This window comes from Peromyscus californicus, unplaced genomic scaffold (assembly GCF_007827085.1).
Source record: "Peromyscus californicus insignis strain IS unplaced genomic scaffold, ASM782708v3 Scaffold_7__1_contigs__length_154581171, whole genome shotgun sequence".
NCBI lineage: Eukaryota > Metazoa > Chordata > Mammalia > Rodentia > Cricetidae > Peromyscus > Peromyscus californicus.
Genome location: NW_026294595.1, coordinates 102,447,450 through 102,469,297, shown reverse-complemented (window position 1 = coordinate 102,469,297; position 21,848 = coordinate 102,447,450). Strand labels below are relative to the sequence as shown.

The following is a 21,848-nucleotide window of genomic DNA, read 5'->3' as shown; positions in this document are numbered from 1 at the left end:
CCCACCTTCTGATATGGGGGATACACTTGTCCTGATGCTGGGTCCCTCAACATCACCTGCTAGCCACTGGACTCACCCAAAGTCAGAGGACCAGCATCTGTGAAACTGCTTTCTGGTTCACTACAGTGTTCCCTAGAATAGAGGGAACTCCAGAACTTCAGATCAAGGTACAGCCCTTACTCTTCTCCAGGTTGGCCTCAAAGATATCATTCTGGTTCACCGTGTCTTACTTATCTGGGGAAATTTTTCAAATTCTTTCTGATATGGAGGGAGGGGATGAATAAGGTTACAAGATAAATAAATGGATAGATGGATGGATGAATGGATGGATGGATGGATGCATATTTAGATAGATAGATAGATAGATAGATAGATAGACAGACAGATAGATGATAGATAGATAGGCAGACAGACAGACAGATAGATAGATGATAGATAGATTATATAGATAGATGATAGATAGATAGATAGATAGATAGATAGATAGATAGATAGATATGTAGATGGATGGATGGACACATACATACATGCATACATACATACATAGATGATAGATGATAGCTATGGATAGATTTGGCCCCTTGGAAAGAACTTCTTGTCTGTTACTCTTCAATCCTTCTCTTTCCTTCCCTACTTTTTTTTTTTTTTTGGTTTTTCGAGACAGGGTTTCTCTGTGTAGCTTTGCGCCTTTCCTGGAACTCACTTGGTAGCCCAGGCTGGCCTCGAACTCACAGAGATCCGCCTGGCTCTGCCTCCCGAGTGCTGGGATTAAAGGCGTGCGCCACCACCGCCCGGCTCCTTCCCTACTTTTTAAGTTTCAAGAAGGAACTACATATTTTTAGAATTTTTCTTTATTTCTGAGAATTTCATATATATATATATATATATATATATATATATATATATATCTCCTTTCATTTCCCTCTCCAATTCCTCCACATTTTCCCCAACATGTGCCTTATCAACTTCATGTCCTTGTTTTTGGTTTATTTTGTGTGTGCATGTGTTTTGTTTTTGTTTTTTGGATAACTCGACAAATCCAATTAGCACTGCCCATATACGCATGAATGTGGGATCTTCCACTGGAGTATGGGAAACCTACCTGTAGTCATACCCTCAAAAAATAATGATACTTGCTCCCCCAGACACTATTCACTGCCAAAAATAGCTCCCCCGTAAGGGGTGGGGCCAGAGATCATCTATGCTGAGATTTTAGCGGGCTTGACCTTGTGTAGGTCTTGTGTAGGTAACCACAGCTACGGTGAGTTCCTGACTGTGACAGTCATGTCGTGTCCAGAAAGGGACTATAGTTCAAGCATACTGGATTCTTAAAAACTCAAAATCACATAAAGTAAACTAAAAATCTTAAGTAAAAAGTAAAAGGCTCCTACTCAATGCTTTGCCTCCAATGTCTCATTCTAGAAATGACAATTCTTCTTCGGTAGTTTTGGTCAAGCCAGCAGAAGGTGCCAAGGTCAAATAGATTCTTACATGCTCTTGAGTGCACGTCAGTACAGCCTGTTTGTCCTGGTGTCTTAATGGGCTTCTCTTCTTTCTCACTCGTTTCAAGAAGGAACATATGCTTTCCCCATCACGTGGCTAAGCCCTTCCGGCTTCTTACTCATGTTCTTTGTTGAACAGAAACCACTTCCTGTTCAAAGCCACCCTTTGATCCTGCTGCTTTCCTGTTCTCACTTAGATCGAATGTTTCCTGGGCTTGCCGAGTTACTGCCGTCCAGGTATTTCTAAACACAGACTCCACTTGGGCAAGTTCCAGGAAGCCATTGTCTTTTAAGTTCTTGATTCTTGTGTGCCTAGCTACCTAGGCTGCCCATTTACCAAAGAGGCTGCTCTTTCTCCACTGTGTTTTCTGTCAGCTGCAGATGACTGGATTTATCTTCGGGTTTCTTACCTTGGCTTTATGCCCGTGCCATACTGTTTGTGTTCCTTATGAAATCTGGTGGAGAGATGTATTTTTTTGTGATCAAGATTTCTTGCATATGAATTTAAGTGTGTGTGTGGTTTTGTTTGTTGTTTTTTTGTTTTTGTTTTTGTTTTGTAGTTCTGTGGACCACATTGATGGAGAGTACTATGAATCTGTAAATCTCTTTGAGCTCCGGGGACAGTGAGCTTAACACTCTTAACAGTGTGCCAGCATGGCTGCTCTTTCTAGTTTTTAACATCTTCTTCATTTTCATTCATTGGTGTTTGGTGATATCTATGGTAAAGACTTTTTGTTCAACATTTCCTGTGTACTTTATTTTTATACTTTTGGCTAATTTTAATAGGTCTGCTTTCATGATTTCTTTCTTAGGAATCTGGTCAATGGATGTGTGAAATGCTAGAGTGTTGTGTGTTGGTTTTCTATCTTGCAGCTTTACTGAGTTTATCAGCCCCATTACACCTTTGGTAGGGTCTTCAGGCTTTTCCATACAAGGAATAATATCATCTACAAACTGGGATAGTTTGACCCCTGTCTCTCTTACACAAAAATCAATATAAAAATGGATTGAATATTTAAATTTAAGCCTCTGAACTATGAAGCTACAAGAATAAAATACAAGGGGACACTCTAACATAATGGTATAAGTGACGATTTTGAAGATATGACCTCAAAAGCATGGGGAAAGTGTAAAGAAGGACTGTACTAAACCAAAGTCTTCTGCATTGCAGAAGGAGTAGACCAGAGTAAAATGACAGCCCACAGAATGGGAGAGGGTGTTCACCAACTGTCCATCTGACAAAGGATTAGCATCTGGAATACAGAGGGAACTCACAGAACAACAAACAAAATAACTCGACTTTAAAATAGACACTTCTTAGAAGAGATTCTAACGGCCAACAAATACATGAAAACCACTCAATATGATTAGTCGTAGGGATAAACAAATCAAACTATAGTGAGATATTAGTTCCCCATTCAGAGTAGCTAATAGTAAAACAAAACAGAAAAAATGCTTGTGGGGGTGGGGTGAAGGAAAAAAAAAAACATTTTCACACAGCCATTATGGCGATCATAACAGCCTTTCAAAAAGCCAAAAAACAGAATGGCCATTTGATCTAACTATCCCTCTTCTGAGTATCTATCCAATAATGAAATCAGCATGCCAAAGAAACACCTGCGTGCCAGTATTGACTGCATCGGCATTCATAACAGCTAAACACGCGATCAACCTCTGTGCCCATCAGTAGACAAGCAGACAAAGAAAATGAGGTGTAGGTATGCAATGGGATGTTGTTCAGCTATAGAAGAAAGGAAACCCTGCCATTTGCAGCATGGATCACTCTGGCTAGGGAAGAAATGTTGCTGCTCCAGTCTGTGCAAGAAAAGCCTGGCCCAGTCCCCATCCTGAATGAATCCAAAATCTAGTATTTATTCTTTTTAATGTGCATTGGCATTTTGCATGCAGGAGGGTGTCTAGTATCCTGGAACTGGAGTTACAGACAGTTGTGAGCTGCCATGTGAGTGCTGGGAATTGAACTCAGGTCCTCTGGAAGAACAGCCAGTGCTCTTAACTGCTGAGCCATCTCTCCAAACCTAAAATCTAGTATTTTAACAAAAACACAAAAGGGAAATTTTGTGCTCATGGCTGCCCACAGCAGCCCAGGGCTACAGCAAGCTACCTCTCACTTGCTTGGAAAAATGTTTCTTCTTGGGGATCACAGGACTCACGGGGTCACGGAAGGCATCTTCCTATGAACAGACAATACTCTATCAGAGCTCCTAAGCAGAGTGTCTAGAACAGAAGTCCCTCCAGCCAGGTAGGAACAGAATGCCCCCACTTGGTCTTTAAGCAAGTTCCCTGTGGTTCATTTGCATGTTTTGCATATTTTTCACTTCAGGGTAATAAACAATATATGCAAAGTCTCTGGGTGCCATTATTTAGGAAATCTGCCAGGGTGGATTAGGCAGGGATCTGTCTTGGTGTATACCTAATGAGGCAAAAGGAAGTTCTAATGGGATTTCATGGATTCAGATCATAATTGGATTTGGTGGAGGGTGTAATTAAATTTCATTAAGAGCCTAAAACCTCTGCCCTAGAAAATAATGGAAGGGTCAGAAAACCAACCATTTTTCTCAAAGGGAAATGCGAAAAGGCTGCCGAAATTCTAAAGCATATCTGTGCTATGGGACAGCCACCCAACGTGGTGGAATTGGGAGTTTCGTCTTCAAGTAAGTGAACTGAAAACGCTGTGGTTGATAACAGAATTATGAAACTTCTGATAGGGCAGATGCTGGGGAGGGAGTCAGCCTGCCAGCTTGCCGTCGGTCACACCCCAGAGAGACACCCGCAGCATGCTCTCCTGTGTGCCCAGAGTTTCCAAGCTGCATGGTCTCCAGAGGCAATCCCTAGCTAACGACGGTGAAGACGGTGTTGGCTGACAGTGCTGACTGGAGCATCCTTCCCCTGAGAAGGAAGGGACCCACCAAGAAGCCCACAGTTGTGAGGCAGTTGCTTCTCTCTGCATGCATCCTACTTTGATGTTCCTAACTGAAACAGATTAATTTCTGGGAACCAGGGAGCAGAAATCACTTTCCACTCCTAGAAATCAATCAGAGACAAGCAACAGGTGGGGCGCACGTAGTTCTGTTTTTATTGGTTCTTCTTTTATGAATTACGCTTTTGATGCCAAGACTATGACTGTTTCCTTTGTTATAGGTCTCATGAATTTTTCCACTTTTTGTTTTGTTTTGTGCTGAGACAAGTGTTTTGTAGCTCAGGTTAGCCTCTGACTTATTATATAAGCTAAGGATGACCTTGAACCTCTGACCCTCCTGCCTCCATGCCTCTCATGAGCTCTGAGATTACAGATGCACACCACCATGCCCAGTCAATGCCACGCTGGGCGTTAAGTCTAGAGCTTCAGGCATACCAGGCAAGCACTCTGCCGACAAAGCTGCATGCCTAGTCATTTCTTTCCTTCTAAAAGTCTTCCATTTTTATCATTTACATTCATTTAGGTCTTCTTTGATATCTTCTGGGAAAGTATATGATTTCGAACATATAAATCTTATATATGTTTTGCTAGGTTTATATCAAGATATTTCATTTTCCTTTGGAAAACTATAAATGCTAATGTGTCTGTGATTTGAGTTTCCAGCTTGTTCATCCTCTTCTCATTATCATAGAAGCATTTTTTTTTTTTTGGTGGTGGTTACTTTTAAACCCTTGTCATGAAATTCCAGCATCCGATTCTTTTCATTTAGCATCTGCTGATTTTCGAATTTCCTTCATGTTTCCCTAGCTTGTCATGTGACGAGTGAGACTCTTTTTTTGGCTTGCTTGTATCCAGGCTATTTGGATATCAGAATGAACTCCTGTTTCATTCTGAGCTTCCAAAGGTCCCTGCTTAAGTGCGTTCCTCTTTCCATTTATTCCCTCAATGTTGTCCTAACAAGAATGGACCACTAATTTACACCGCCTGGGCTTGGGAACAAGGAGACAGAGTGCCAATTTGTCACATTCTCCACCACCTCATTATGCCTCTTATTGATGCTGGGTGAGGACAGGGACTCAGCTGTCTGTCCTGATTAAGAAGGAGAAAGTCGAGTATTGCTCATATCATTTCACTCTTTTGAGACCAAGCGATGCTGGTGCACAGCTCCCCACCTAAGCACTTTGGGGTTGAGAGGGGTGCAAGTCGTGGTTTGAATCTGCAAATACCACTAAGGGCTTGCTTGCCACGAGATAGGCTTTGGAAGTGATTGGATCATGAAGACTCTGGACTAGTTAATGGATTAGTTCACTGATGCATTCAAAATTTGGTAGGCTATTGGAGATAAAGTTGAACCTAATAGAAGGGAGTGGATCCTGGAAAGTATGTACTTGGGGTCTATATCTTACCCCCTGTTCCTTCTCCCTCACTCTCTGCCTCCCAGTCCCCACAAGGTGAGCAGTTGTGTTCTGTTACATGGTCTCTACCATGATGCTGTGTCTCACAGCCCCAAAACAATGAAGCCAAGAGACTGTGAACTAAAACCTCTGACACTGAGTCAACATAAACCCTTCCTATTTTACAGTCTGCTTCTTGGACATTTTGTCACAGTGATGGAAAGCTTCGAGATGATCATCCTGGCCCTCATTCCCACAGCTGACACTAGAGTGAGCATCATTTTTCATCACCTGATTGGTAGATATAGAGGCTCCATTGATAACAGGCTCCAGTGGTACCACCTGGAGTGAGATCTCGAGCATTCTCTGCTTCCATGGGAAGAATAGAGATTAGCTCCCTGCACGTCACTGGGTAGAGACATGGATGCTACCATTTTATACTACCTACTTCCTTGGGCTATGGGAAACACACATCGGCTCCCTGCCTGAACCCACTGAAATTGTTGGTGGGTGGGGTGGGAAGAGGGTTAGGGTCTCGTTTCCTTGTGCCTAACTGATTCAAAGTGGACATCGTCAAGTTTTTCCACTGTTAGGCCACTGTTTTCCTGGTCCTTCAGCTATGGGAGCATCTTTCGTTTGGAGTGGATTTTGTCCGTGCTTCTTAGAAACCTGGGCAAATAATCGCCTTTTCATGTCTCAAGCCCCAAGGTCCCTAGGCAGCCAGTATCTTCTTTCCCCTTCAGTGACACCCTGCTTGTTTGCTGGGTGTTATCCAGGATGTTGACTTGTTAAGAGAGAGGACCCAGGGAGACGCGGCTATTCCACTGACAGACCATAAGCCCCCAGTACGTATGTGGGAGTGCATTATGTGCATATGTATGTATGTGGGAGTGCATATGTGCATATGTATGTATGTGGGAGTAAATATGTGCATATGTATGTATGTGGGAGTGCATATGTGCATATGTATGTATGTGGAAGTGCATATGTGCACAGGCAGAGGCCTGAGGTTGACGTCAGGTGTCTTTCTTCATTGGTCTCCACCTTCTCTATTGAGGCTGGGTCTTTCACTGAACCCAGAGCGCTCCATTTTGTCTAGTTTAGCGACCCTGCTTGTCCCACGGAGGCCCTATCTCTGCCTCCTGTGTGCTGGGGTTACAGGCGGCTGTCACACCTGCCCAGCTTTTTGTATGGGTTCTGGGGCTCTGAACTTGAGTCTCCATGATTGTGCAGCAAGTATTTTGCTCACCAACTCAACCAGCATCCATTATTCTCTTTTAAAAACACAACCACTATATCCTGTATGCAATTTTATATCATTTTACTTAGCACAAGTTTTAAATTTCTGTTAGAAGCAGAACTGCTTGCAAGCACAATTTTAAAGGTGATATATAATTCCCTGTGGAGTGGTCAGAGTATGATTTACATAATCATTTTGCTGCTGATATTCATTACTCTCATAAATTATGTAGTGGTGAGAATGTATTGTTTGTTTCTTCCATGTTTATGATGATTAGGGTAGAGTCCTGGGGTAGAATCACACATAGTCCCACAGCAACAAGCACACCTTCTTGTACTTTCTCCAATAACGAGACTTCAACATGCTCTGCGACATGAGCTAACTTGAGAAGAGAACAGTGTCCCACTTTGTCCTGATACGTATTCCTGTGTTGACTAGTGAGGCTGACTAACCCAGCCTTCTGTGACTTAGCATCCTGTCTTTCCCTTGTTTTTCTCCAGGGTCTACATACTCTATCGGAATAGCCTTGCTAGTAGAAACATCTGAGTTAGAACATGCCAGCAGTTTTCTGAAACTACAAAGACATATTTCAACATCAAAGATGACCTAGAAGAGAAATAACCCAATCTCCTGTTCAGCTGCCTAACAGGAAAACATCTGCCGATTAAATGGAGATCTCAGATAAAGATAAAACGTACAGAACACTTCAGATTCTTTGGATAACTCTTGGTCTTGAAAACCATGCTGTTTAAAATGAATAAACGTGTCCCGAATCTTACCTGAAGCATGACTACATTATCACCTTCAAAGGTCACAAACACGTCGGTGTCACATTTCAGGCCCGAGATCCGGTTTTCCATCATGTAACCCTGTCGCAGAAGAAGAGGAGAGAAGAAGGGAGAGGAAAAAGAAAAAAAATTTAAAATTTCAATCCCATCATTATATAGAAAGAATAGTTTACTTGAAATTAAAAACAGAACACTGGGAAGATAAAAGAGCCATGTATCTTTTACTCAGAATAATTTTGATCTATCACATTACCTTTGAGGTCATAAGGACTATTTTGAGTATTATCTTTATTGATAGTAAAACATCTACAAATGGTCATTTCATATTTAACCAAAAGATTTCAATTAATTACACCAATATTCTTTCTGTTTTCCAACTCTTCTGAATTCTACTAGTGACTTACACCAATGTGTGCGAGAGAATGATGCACCTCCACCCTAAAATGCTCCTTCCCAAAGCTGACCACTAGACTCTGAGGATTATTGGAAAGCAGGATAAAAGTCTCACACTGACATTCACATCTTAATATTATTAGCTATTCTGCATTGTAAGTTTATTCTTTAATTAGTTTCCTCCTCTTCAACCTCTTCCTCTCCCCTCCCTCCCTGCCCCTCTTCCTCCTCCTCTTCCTCCTTTTCATTTCCCGAAATTCTATTTCAAAGGTAGTAACCCACAATTATCAAGTGCTGCTTGTCTCCTCACATAAAAAACTGGTCCCTCAGGAAAATGTTGGTATGGGTCCAGGAAAACATGAGGGGAGCATGGCTTGTCTCTGGCCTAAGAGATCTCCCCTGCCAAGACCCCTCAATCTCCTTCAGTTCGGTGTTCTCCCCACAGAATTTCTAGACTCTAGCCCCCTGTCCCTCCAGCCTACCTGTCATATCAGAGGTGACCATCCCGTTACTTCTCATAGTATTTACAGTCTGCACATCAGCTCTGAATAGGGAAAGATGGGCTTTTCACCTCTATTAGAATGTTTAAGCCACATGAGAGCCACACGTCCACAGAAGAGTAGTTACATGCCAATAACACACCTGAATCTCAGAGACCCTCAATCCATGGGGGGGGGACCTGCCTCATTTCTGAAAGTGGCTACAGGGGCTCCTAGAAGCCTGGACACCCAGGATCCTGCTGCCCACAGAACTGTGAAAGCCTGCGCACATCAGCCCTGCTCCCCGCAGGAAGAACTACCCTTTACGGCCGGGCACATAGGCCACTCTCTTCCTCAGTGTTACACTGTGAGATGTTGCCACTCACAGTTAACAGAAGCAACATGCTCTTCAGAAGTCTGTTAGAATCCTTAATGACTTTCATGAAAGTAAACAAACGCTATTCGTGGATAAATAAATCAGTAACATTTCCAACCTGGAGAAGTTTTATCTCCCCTACACACACACACACACACACACACACACACACACACACACACACACACGGCTGACCGTCCCACCCTGGGCTGACTCCGTTTCATCAGTTTGATTCCACTACACACAGGATGATCACTGCGGACTCTGCTGAGGTGTCATAGAACTCTGCCTCACTTCACTTCCTTCATCTGTCCTCACACGAAGAGCCCCGTGACATGGACAGCACCCCGATTTACAGATGAAGAGGGACGGTTTGGAGGATGTTCCTGGAGTGTTCTAGAAGTATCTCACATGGTGCGGTATGGAAAGAGATGAACATGAAATAGTTCACCGCCCGAGTGCTGAAGATCAGCGGCTACGCCTGAGAAGTAGAGCTGTTAACAACCTCCAGGACACACAATGCTGAAGAAACAATGTGGGTTGTTTTTTTTCTCCTAAGCATTTTTCTCTGAAAGAGAAGAAATAGGCTCTTCACACTGCCCTGGAAGCCGGGTAACCAATGGAGACTGTAATGAGAGAGGAGCCTGTAGCTAGTTTTCCTGCCTGGCCCACAGTCAGGACAAATTTCTCTCACTGCCAGTCCCGCAGCCGCTCAGACTCAACCGAATAAACACACAGAGACTTATATTGCTTACAAACTGTATGGCCGTGGCAGGCTTCTTGCTATCTAATTCTTCTATCTTAAATTAACCCACTTCTATTAATCTACAAGTTGCCACATGGCTCGTAGCTTACCAGTATCTTAACATCTCCTCATGGTGGCAGCTGGCAGCGTCTCCCTGCCTCAGGCTTCCACTTCCCAGAATTCTTCTCCTTGTCCCGCCTATACTTCCTGCCTGGCTACTGGCCAATCAGTGTTTTATTTATTAACCAATCAGAGCAACACATTTGACATACAGAACATTCCACAGCAGGAGCCATAATCCACTCACACAGACAGCAGCAGTCTCTCAGTGGGCAGGCCACAGTGTCCTGTGAACATGAGAGGGTCCCTCTTCTATCAGGTCTTCAAGTGAGCATCATTTATTTATCTCCTAGCTCAGAGTCCCTTCTTTGAATGTCTCATCTGGTTAGAAAGGGAAATAAAACTGTGTGATGATTGCAGATGTTCTGGGGGCACCTTCGGACGTGAGGAATTTTATATATATATATTCTGGCCAGAAGCCCTCTCAGGGCTTCCAGACAACTGGAAATGAGAGAGCAAAAAGAATACAATGTCCACCACGTGTGAGCTCTGGTCCTTCCTCTCTTCTGGAATCACCAATCCTGTGTACACCACCTAATTTCTTCAGAACAGGGTAGGAAGGCTTGGCCTCACCGAAGACTAAATCCTTAGGACATCTGGGGTGACCTATTTAGAAGCTAGCCATGCCCAGAAAGACCTAACATAAAGCACGTGCGAACTTAAAGACCCACAATGCCCTGAATTTCCTAAAAGGGATTTTGCGGCCATACTGCTGAGTGGCTTAAATTCTAAATTTGAGGTCCAAAATTCTTTGGGAACAAATGATTATAACGGGTTTTGTGGCAGGAGAATGAGAACAGGATGCCTCAAGATTAGCCCATTAAAAATTCCAGTCTGCAGAGGAAGGCTGGAAGCCCTTTCTTATCAGCTTAAGGAATGGAGTAGAACACACATTTAAGAAGTCCAATGCTATGAACAGTAGAGGCAGTGTTCTTAAAGGGGCCATGCTTTGGGGGCTCTTTCCTCAGCTAACTAACCCACTCCCATTCTCAACCTCACTTTTCCTTTCTTAAAAAAAAACTTTTTTTGATTTATGTGTATGAGTGTCATCTGCCTGTGTGTGTCCCACCTGCATGCAGTGTCCACAGAGGCCAGAAGAGGGCATTGGACCCTCTGGAACTAGAGTGAGGGGTAGCTGTGAGTCAACACCATGTGGGTGCTGGAAACCTAATCTGGATCCTCTACAAGAGCTGCAAGTGCCTTTAACTGCTGAGCCGTCTCTCCAGACCCCATTTCTCCTTTCTTGATAGACTGTTCACACGTCAGTTTCACAGAGCCTGGATTCATCCATCGTCCTCTGAAGTTAGGTCTGCGGCTAGGCACTCCTACGCGAGTTCAGGGCTTTCTCAGTGTTTCTCTGACCTCTGTGGCAAAGTTAAAAGCCATGACTTTTTTTTTTTTACTTCCCCTCCTGGCAGCTGCTCAGATTTCCAGCTTGCCTTTACTGGTTGTTGTTGTTTTTCTCAAATTCTAATAAAATTATCCTTGAATTTCCTTGAGTCAATTTTTAAATTCTTTTATTAATGAGACTAAAAACTTAGAAAAAAGAATCTCAGTTTCCCAGTAATTGTTTGTGTGTTTTTTAATTAAAAAGAAAAATTAATTTTTATTAGTTGCTAAAAGCAATAAATAATCCCCATTTAAAAAAAAAAACTAAGGAAAATCAAAAGGAGAAAAGATGAGGAGGTGTGGTGGTACAGACTCTCCCACAACTTAAAGCCATCCTGCAGTATACAGCAAGGCCCTGTCAAAAGAAATAAATGAATGAATAAAGAAAGAAAGGAAAGAAAAGAGGAATGGAAAATAACAATCTACAGTACCAGAGATAAATGAATGCTTGGGAAAGAACAATCCAGAGGCCATGGCTTAGGACGGAAACCTGGGGTCACACAGCTGGAGGGAGGAGAGATATGACGGACCACAGCAGGAACGATCAGAGGAGACCTCCTCAAGTCTTAAAACCCAGCTCCACGGATGTTCCCAGAGGCCATTCCCAAGCATCGCTCTGCGCTATGGGCTGTGTGGTCCAGCATGTCTCACATCTCACCTCTGCTCTGGAGGGATGAGAAAGCCGAAGTTCAGTGAGGTTTACCGCTCGGTTCTGACCAACCTGGCCTTGCCCCTTCCCTGGTGTTTTGGAGTAGGATTCCCTCCGTCCCCTGAGACCTGCAAGGGGATCCCTGCACGTTCTCTGATCAGCTCCTCTGCCACTGTCCCTAGGCTCCTTGTTTAGTCTGTGTCTACTGCACGTGGACTTTGCATTTCTATCGGGGGCCACCAGCCTGTCTCTGTCCCCACAGGTCCCTGCCCTGAGGAACCACCCAGGATGGCTGGTGCTGGGATCTAGACAGCACAGGATGTGCGTCTTCTTCTCCACCTACCACACCCCGTCGACGGCCCAGCCAGCAGCTCCTCCCTGCAGAGAAGAGTGTGTGAGGGGCCTTGGGTGAGGTGTTTCCTCTCCTCCTCATTTCTCGACTCCCTTGTCTGCCCCTTCCTTTCTCACTTTGTATTTGTCTTCTCATTTCTCAACACGTCACAGTTCCCTCACCCCCTTTCTTAATTTCTTCCATCTGCTCACTTTCCACGTATCGCTTCCTTATCTCCTGCTCCAGTTTCTTGTACTTTGTATTCCTCCTTTCTCAATTCTTCCATCTTGCTTCCTTTCTCGTCTGTATTTGTTTCCCTTCTCACACTTCTCACCTCCTTGTCTGGTTTCCTCATATCTATTTCAGATTTCTGACTTATCTGGGTCCCCATTTCTTATTTATCTCACATTCTCAATCTTCCCCTTTCATATTTCTCATTTTTCACTTCCTTTTTCCCATGCCTCACATCTGGGTCCATTTCCACCCCCATATACATCACAGTTCTCACTTCCCCTTTCCCATGCCTCACATCTGGGTCCATTTCCACCCCCATATACATCACAGTTCTCACTTCCCTTTTCCCTTGCCTCACATCTGGCTCCCTTTCCACCCCCATATATATTACAGTTCTTACTTCCCCTTTTCTATGCCTCACATCTGGGTCCATTTCCACCCCCATATACATCACAGTTCTCACTTCCCTTTTCCCTTGCCTCACATCTGGCTCCCTTTCCACCCCCATATACATCACAGTTCTCACTTCCCTTTTCCCTTGCCTCACATCTGGGTCCATTTCCACCCCCATATACATCATAGTTCTCACTTCCTTTATTTATTTCCCCAGTTTTGTTTAAGTCAAATTTCCTACTTATCTGGATTCCCCCATCTGCTCATTTACTTCACATCCCCCCAACACACACTTCCCTTCTTTGGCTTCCCCTTTCCATTTATGTCAAGTGTCTCACTTCCCATTTTTCTTCCCTTTTTCTCACTTCCCTTCTAATTTCTGTGATCAGGTGTTTCCTGTCCTGTCTGCCAGTCCCAAATAATCACACGGAGGCTTATATTAATTGTAAATGCTTGGTCAATAGCTCAGGCTTATTACTAACTAGCTCTTACATTTAAATTAACCCATTTCTATTAATCTATGTTTGCCACATGTCTGGTGTCTTTAGCTGTCCTCTAGCATGTCTTGTTCCTCTGGCAGCTGACTGGCATCTCTCCTGACTCCACCCTCCTTCTTCCCATCATTCTCTGTTTGACTTTCCAACTTAACTTCCTGCCCAGCTACCAGCTTGTCAGCTTTTTATTAACCAATGAGGATAATACATATTCATAGTATAGAAAAGGATTGTTCCACAGCATTTCCTCTTTTTTGTCTAATTAAAAAGGAAGGTTTTTACCTTAATATAGTAAAACTATATACAACAAAAACAGTTATTAAGTAAGAATTACAGTAACAATGCCCAATTCATTTGCATTTAGCAAAAATAGAGAAAATATTTAATTATCTTATCTTGGTGAGTCTAAAGTTTTGTATCTAATTTACTTTCTATTATAACTAAGGAAAACTAATTATAAGTATTTAGTCTTCAACTCCATCAAAGACCCTAGAAGGATGAAATGTTACCTAATGACAGGGACATCAAGCTGTCTGGACAGTCACTCAAATTTCCTCTGCAACATTGGGGCATCCATCTTTGGCCTATAGGCCTAGCATATCCGACAGACTTTCCTGTGAAGCAGGAAATTTTGAAGGACTGTGCTATCTTGTCTTGGCAAAGTTTGGCAGTCTCCTTTCTTGCATCCTGCTGGTCCAGTTTGGACAGTATACTGTCAGCAATTGAGGCCAGGGCAGTTTCTTTGCCCACATGGCTAGCTTTTGCCACAAAGAAAGCAAACTCCATGTGGAGTTTCGTGGATGTCCACCATCTTCTCTGGAGTATATTGGTGCTGCCAGGAGCAGATGTATCTCACTGTCATGAAATGTCTAAGTTCCTAAAACATTTTAATTGCCATATTCTATAGGTCTTTGAAGTGTTTGAAGGTTACCTATCTAACTGAAATATATCTTTGTATGGTTTTTGCATGAAAACCTAACTAACATGACTCTAAGTTTCTTATTATAGATGACTATTAATCTATATTTCTTAATTATATATTACATTTTAAGTGAGCTGTATAAGCACAATATCCTAAACAAGAGTAGAAACATACATACAGCATAACAGAAATAACTTTAACTTTAAATTAGTATCAATAAACTAAAATCCATACCAATATAAAACATCCTAAGATCAATAGCTGCTTTTTGGATTAAAGTAGATTCAGTAATCTATCCTTTAATCCCATTTCTGTATCTCCCTTTTCCTCCTTAGAATGAGATCTCTGAATCTAATCTCCTTTTCTCAGCCTTTTTCCTGACCACTACCAATAACAAATTGTAACCAACCCCCCTAAATGATGGCAAACATTTATAATCAATATTTTGGGAATGTGGGCATAGTTCTCTAAACTATTTCCTGTTGATTAGGGGCACTGACAATCTTTGAGGGACCCTGAGAAAATTTAGTATAATAGGAAAGTCTTGGTTGGTGCAGTCTGTGAGACTGGATTATCTCAGCCAGCAGTCTTGAAGCAGTTCTGGATACAGAACTCAGAGGAAACTGCAACAGAGGAGCTCTGAAACATTGAATCATCTGGGCCATCCATTCCCATCAGAGATTTTTCAGAGGGTCTTCCTCAATCAAACTTGATTTTTCTTAATTCAGAATGAATCCACAGCCTCTCACTTCCTGTGGAAATAAAAGCAGAATCTCTTTTCCAAAGTAACATATATTTTGACTTAAATTTTGAAGTCAAGATATTTTTAAAATATATAGGTTGGTTTAATCTCGCAGCTTTCATAATCAAATGTCTCTCAGCACTTATCATTTGTTCATTAGTAGTCAAAAAATTTAAAGACAACACAGTAACATACAGTATCTAGACTCTGTGTATTTTCCATCTTTATGTGGCTAATTATACTTTTTATTACTCTATTCCTATTTAAGGACTTTATTTTAAAACTATATTTTTTAAATCTGAGACTATATATATTCTTTTTTTTCTCTCTCTCCCAAGCCCATGCACATTTTTTTAAACATGCCATGACTTGTTTAGAGGCTCTTTTTGTCTGAATCTGTCCTTACTGTGCATCTGTAACCTTTACTGTCTGCATCAGCAAAAAAAACCTGCTCTGTAACTTAGAACATGGGATGCTGGTGCTGGCTCCTCCCCTTCAGTTCCCTGAGAGGCTAGTTTCATGGCAGAGGCATATTTACCACCAGCTCTGGGAGCCATGTTTACCGCCCCAACTCTGGGAAGTTTCTAGGTCCACGCTGCTACCAAGTAGTGTGCCACCAGCTGCTCATAAACATGATATAAGTGTTTGGTAATAGGGCCTTTTAAAAGAGCTGCCCACTTTTGCCACTAGCATGGAGCCAGAAAGCTGTCTTTTAAAGGAGCCATGCCTCTGCTCACTGCCAGCAAACAGAGCCCACCAGAGAAAAGGCAACTACCAAGATGCCATGCTTGACTCTGTATTTGTGTGTTTAGAATCCTTTTAAAGCCTTTGTCACATTTCACATGGAAATTTCAGCCCCATGTTGTAATGCCATATGTAATTGGGTATTTCCTGTCCTGACCGCCTGGTCCCAAATAATCACACAGAGGCTTATTTTAATTGTAAATGATCGGCAGATAGCTCAGGCTTGTCATTAACTAGCTCTTACATTTAAATTAACCCAGTTCTATTAATCTATATTTTGCCAGGCAGCTCATGGCTATACCTGTGCTCTAGCAGGTCTTGTTCCACCAGCAGCTGGCTGGTGTCTCTCCTGACTCCATCCTCCTTCTTCCCATCATTCTCAGTTTTGCTTTCCCACCTAACTTCCTGCCTGGCTACTAGCCTGTCAGCTTTTTATTAACCAATGAGGGTAATATGTATTCACAGTATAGAAAAGGATTGTTCCATAGCAAATTTCTCCTTTTCCTTTCTTACTTCTTTTCTTGTCTTTTTTTTTAATTTATTTTAATTTATTTTGCAATACAATTCAGTTCTACATATCAGCCACAGATTCCCTTGTTCTCCCCCCTCCCGTCCCCCTCACCTTCCCCCCAACCCCCCCCCCCCCATTCCCATCTCCTCCAGGGCAAAGCCTTCCCCACAGACTGAGGTCAACCTGGTAGGCTCAGTCCAGGTAGGTCTAGTCCCCTCCTCCCAGGTCGAGCCAAACAATCCTGCATAGGCCCCAGGTTTCAAACAGCCAACTCATGCAATGAGCACATTTCTTGTCTTTTTTTAAAATTTAAATTTCCTTCCTTTTTTAAAAAAAAGATTTTTTTATTTTATTTTAATTATTTATTTATTTACTTATTTATTTGTGCACACATGTGCACGTGCATGTGAGTGTCACATGTGTACAGGTTCCCACAGAGACCAGAAGTCATTGAATCCCATGGAGCTGGAGTTGCAGGCAGTTGTGAAGCACCCAAAATGGGTGCTGAGAACTTAGTTGTGTCCTCTTCAAAACCAGTGGGTGTGCTTAACATCTGAGCCATCTCCCCATCCCTAAAAACGTTAACCACACCAAACAGCAACTCCTCACACACAATGGTACTTCATTCTTTCTTTTTTAAAGATTTGATTTCTCTTTTTAAATTTCATGCATATGACTGTCTTTCCTGCATGCCTGTATGTGCACCATAGGCATGCCTGGCACCCAAGAAGTCAGAAGAGGGTATTGGATCCCCTTGAACTGCAATTACAGGCAGGCTATGAGCCACCATGTTAGTGCTGGGAACCAAACTCCAGCCATCTACCAGGGCAGCAAATGCTCTTAACTACTAAGCCATCTCTCTACCCCCTTGAACTCACTTTTTAAATGGACAGATAGCATATGATTTTATCATGTACAAGGTATTCTTAAGTATCTACACATGGTAAAATAGTAATGCTAGCTCATTAACAAACACAACACCTCACATAGTAACCACTTTTGTAGTAAAAACATGTAACACCCACACTCCTTACATTTTGAAGAATAGACTACATCATCACCAGCTAACCTCTTAAGAGTCCATTTCCCTTTTCTAGCTGTATTCTGTGGCTTTGACCAGTGTCTTGCTACCGCATCCCCATTAACCACCTCAAGCTTCAAGTACCCCAAGTGGTACAGTAGCTACACCCTACTTTCCTCTTCTCTAAGACAAACTTTTTAGGTTCTACATGAGTCAGATTATGCAGTATTTGTCTTTCTGTACCTAGATCATTCTACTTAACATACTATCCTTCAATTTTGTCTATAATGTCATAAAACATCAGGCTTTCATTCTTTTTATGGCCATGTACACAGACAAAGAAAATGCGGTATGTGTGTATATAAATGTATACACATACATGCATACAAAGATATTTATCATTAAATGTGACCATGGAGCATCTCTTGGTCCCTTTTCTGTTACTATAGTAGAATATCTGAGACTGAGTAATATACATATAATATTATATATGCACACATATATACAAACATACTTTATCCATTCATTCATTGATGAACGCATAGATTGATTGTATACCTTGACTATTACAATTAGTATTATAATGAACACAGAGTGCAGACATACCTCAGCAAGGTGGTTTTATTTATTTGGGGCACATATGCAGTAGTGGGATTTCTGTATGATATTATGGCACTATTTTTAGATTTTTGGGATAACATCCATACTGTTTTCCATAATGAGTACACGAATTTACTCTCCTAGCAACAACATACAAGGGTCCCCCCTCTCCTACATCCTAACCAACACTTGTTAGCTTCCATCTTTCTTTGATGTAATAGCCATTCTCACTAGGAAGAGATATCTTACTGTAGACTCAATTTACATTTGCCTAATGATTAATGATGTTGTGCATTTTTTTTCACAAGCTTAGTAGATACTTGTTTATTTCATTTCTTGCAAAACACCTACTTAAGTCTCTTGTCTAATTCTTTTCTGCATGTGTATGAATGTGTCCAGTATACTGTATGTATCTTTGCATGTATGAGGGCATACATGTATATGTAGGTACACATGTACATGTGTGTAGAGGCCTGCTGTGGTTTGAATAAAAATGACTTTCTAGGCACACAGGGAGTGGCACTATTAGGAGGTGCGGCCTTGTTGGAGGAAGTGTGTCACTGGGGGTGGACTTTGAGTTGTCAAAAGCTCAAGCCAGGCTAGTGGCTCACTGTCTCTTCCTGCTACCCTTGGATACAGATGTAGAACTCTCAGCTACCTCTCTAGTACCATGTCTGCCTGTGTGTCACCATACTTCCTGCCATGATAACAATGGATTAAACTTCTGAACTGTAAGCCAGCCCCAGTTAAATGTTTTCCTTCCTTTATAAGAGTTGCCGTGGTCATGGTGTCTCTTCACAACAATAGAACACTAAGACACAGCCCAATGTTGAGGGTCTTCCTCAGTTGTTCTCCACTTTGTTTATTGAGGCAGAGTCTCTCATTGACTGTAGACCTCACCCATTCTTCTTAGTCTAGCGTATTAGTTACTTTACTGTTACTGTGATACAACATCCTGACAAAAAGAAAATTCAGAGTTGTTTTCTTCTAGATGGTTTGATTGTTTGGAGTCTCACTTTTAAGTGAGTTTTGACCTAAGTTTTGTTTTTTGGTTTTTCGTTTTTGTTTTTTTGGTTTTGGTTTTTGTTTTTTCGAGACAGGTTTTCTCAGTGAAGCTTTGGTGCCTCTCCTGGATCTCACTCTGTAGACCAGGCTGGCCTCGAACTCATAGAGATCTGCCTGCCTCTGCCTCCCGAGTGCTGGGATTAAAGGTGTGTGCCACTGCCGCCCGGCTTGACCTTAAATTTTGTGTATAGTTAAAGATAAGGATCTAACTGAATCTTCGTGTGTGTGTGTGTGTGTGTGTGTGTGTGTGTGTATATGTCCCATTTTCCCATTAGTTGAGGAGACTGCCCTCTGTGTGTGTGTGTGTGTGTGTGTGTGTTCATCACACATTTGTCCAACATCACTTGGCTCTAAGTGCACAGGTCCAACTCTCTGTTTCAGTGTCTCTGTCTGGTGTGCTGTGAGAATCTTGCTGTTTGTTCTGCTACGGATTTGGAGTCATGTAGTGATTGAGCTCTTAGTAATTTTGGTCAAGTTTGCTTTGGATACTCAGATTTTTTTTTTCTCTATATGAATTTTGGTAGTGTTCGTAGCATTTCTGTGAAGACCTGCATTGGAGTTTGGGTAGGTATCACACAGAGCATGCAAATCACTCTGGGTCCGATGGGCATTTTAATGATATTAATTACTCCAATTCAAGGGCATGGGCTTCATTTACAGCTTTGTGTCTTCTTCAGTTTCTTTCATCAATGTTTTATTGTTTTGTTTTTCAGTAGAGGTTTGTTTTTTGTTTTGTTTTTTTCTTACCACTTTCGTTATATTTGTCCCTACTCATTTTTGGTAGCTATTATAAATGAGATGGTTTCTTTATTTTTCAGATAGCGTTGCATTAACATGTAGAAATGCTGCTAATTTTGTGTGTTGATTTTGCATCCTGGGACTCTAGTAAATTCATTTGCCACTCTGTGAACTATTTATTAACAATTTTCTTGCAGTTTTCCTACATACGCCTGTCATCTGCAAACAGGGCTAATTTAACTTCCCACTTTCTAATCTAATATGTCTGTTTCTTTCTCTTGCTTAGCTGCTCAAGTTAAGGCTTCTAGGCTGTGTTGACTAAAAGTGGTGACGATGGGCTTCCTTGTTCTATTCCAGATCTTAGTGGAAAAGATTTTCACTTTCCTCCTTTAGTACGTTAACTATGGGTCTGTCATATTGCCTTCATTGAGTTGAAGTACTTTTCCTTCTATGCCTAATTTGTTTTGATCATGAAGGAATGTTGAATTTTGTCAAGCACTGTTTTCTGTATCTATGACAATGATCATATGCTGTCACTGTGCACTCTGGTAATGTGCTATCACATTTATTGATTTGAATACTATCAAACTATCAAACTATCCTTGCATCCCATCCTTGTAATGAATTCCTCCTGGTTACAGTAAATGATCTTTTAATGTGCTGTTCAATTCAGTTTATTAGCATCTTGTTGAGAAATTTCTATCCATATAGATATATCATATATACCCCATGTGTCTACACACATACATACACACACACACACACAAATCTCCAAAATACATATTGGTGTTTATGATATACTCATATATCAATAAATCTTTTTGAGTGAATAAATCTTTTGGAGTCTGGGGGAATCCTTCTCTCAGCTTTTCAACAGCACCTTGGGGCTTTATTATAGAGGGAAATTTTTCTTCCTTCTATTTGAGCATCCCAAGTGGGACATTCGTTTATATATTCTTGGTGGAGTTTAAGGGGGGAATGGGAAAGAAGAAGGGAGTCGGGGAAAGAAAAAGTCATCATCCCCCAAAAGTGAGTAACATTTTCCATTAGCTGACTTCATTCTTAATAAAACAACAGGGAACGAAAGGAAGAAATGTGGAGTAGACAGAGGGAACTCTAAACCCATGCTCCTAAAGCCAGCAGAGTCCTCAGGGGGTGACACAGCCCAGAATCTCATCTCTGAGAAGAGGGGGCATATTGGGTAGATGTGCTACCCTCTCTCGGCCTTCTGGGTTCCATCAAGCCGCTTAGCAGCTAATTGCGAATGTCACTAAGGTTGTGTCCCATTTCAGACACAGCCCCACAAAACATAGTTTACGATTCAAGCTCTGCATTTTGAAAGTTTAATATTTTCCTGCTGTTTTCAGCATCTCTGAATTTTTTTACTGGATGATTACATTTAATAAATGTATCAGAACAAATTAGAAACAGGCTTTATTCCCTCTTTTTAAACAAACTGAGGGTAAATTTTGTTAATTTAAAGAAGAAACAGATGCAATCAATCATATCCTATTTGTTAGGGGAGGGCCAATGAAAAATGCATAGGAATAGACCCTCCCAGCCAGAGGACTGCCTTGTAGCTGTGTTAATATTGCTCTTGAATGCCTCCACCATTCACTCCTATAGGCAAGGGGAAAGAGGTGTGTGGAGATGGACTGTAACCTTTCTAGAGGCAGCCCAGATCTGGGTTGAGTCTTCTGAATCCAGAGCTCTTGGTCCCACAGAACCGATATGAGCTGCCCCACTCTGCCCTCCATGCTTTGAAGTGACCCCTCTGTTACTTACTGCATTCTCAGAACTTAGGAACTGGCGAGGGTGAGAGGCTATTCCTTTATGAATCCTGTCACTAGTTGTCTGCCCAGTGTAGTAGACATTAGGCTGTCCATAATGAATTAGACATGGTCCTGCCCTCAAGAGAGACAGACATCAGTCAGGTAGACCAGTGACATAAAATTGGTCACTGAAAGTCAGTGGTCATGGGACTGGGGAGACAGCTAAGTCAGAAAAGTACTTGCTTTGCAAGCAAGAGGACCCAAGTGA

The 21,848-nt window shown here is 41.9% G+C and overlaps 1 protein-coding gene across 1 annotated transcript in view; it reads right to left on the bottom strand.

Moving 5' to 3' along the window:
* Acoxl (acyl-CoA oxidase like) overlaps window positions 1–21,848 on the bottom strand; it is a 293,969-nt gene that overhangs the window by 115,827 nt on the left and 156,294 nt on the right. The window contains exon 13 of the mRNA XM_052724686.1: window positions 7,854–7,943. Within this exon, the coding sequence (XP_052580646.1) occupies window positions 7,854–7,943 (90 nt within the window). The remainder of the gene's footprint in view (window positions 1–7,853; window positions 7,944–21,848) is intronic.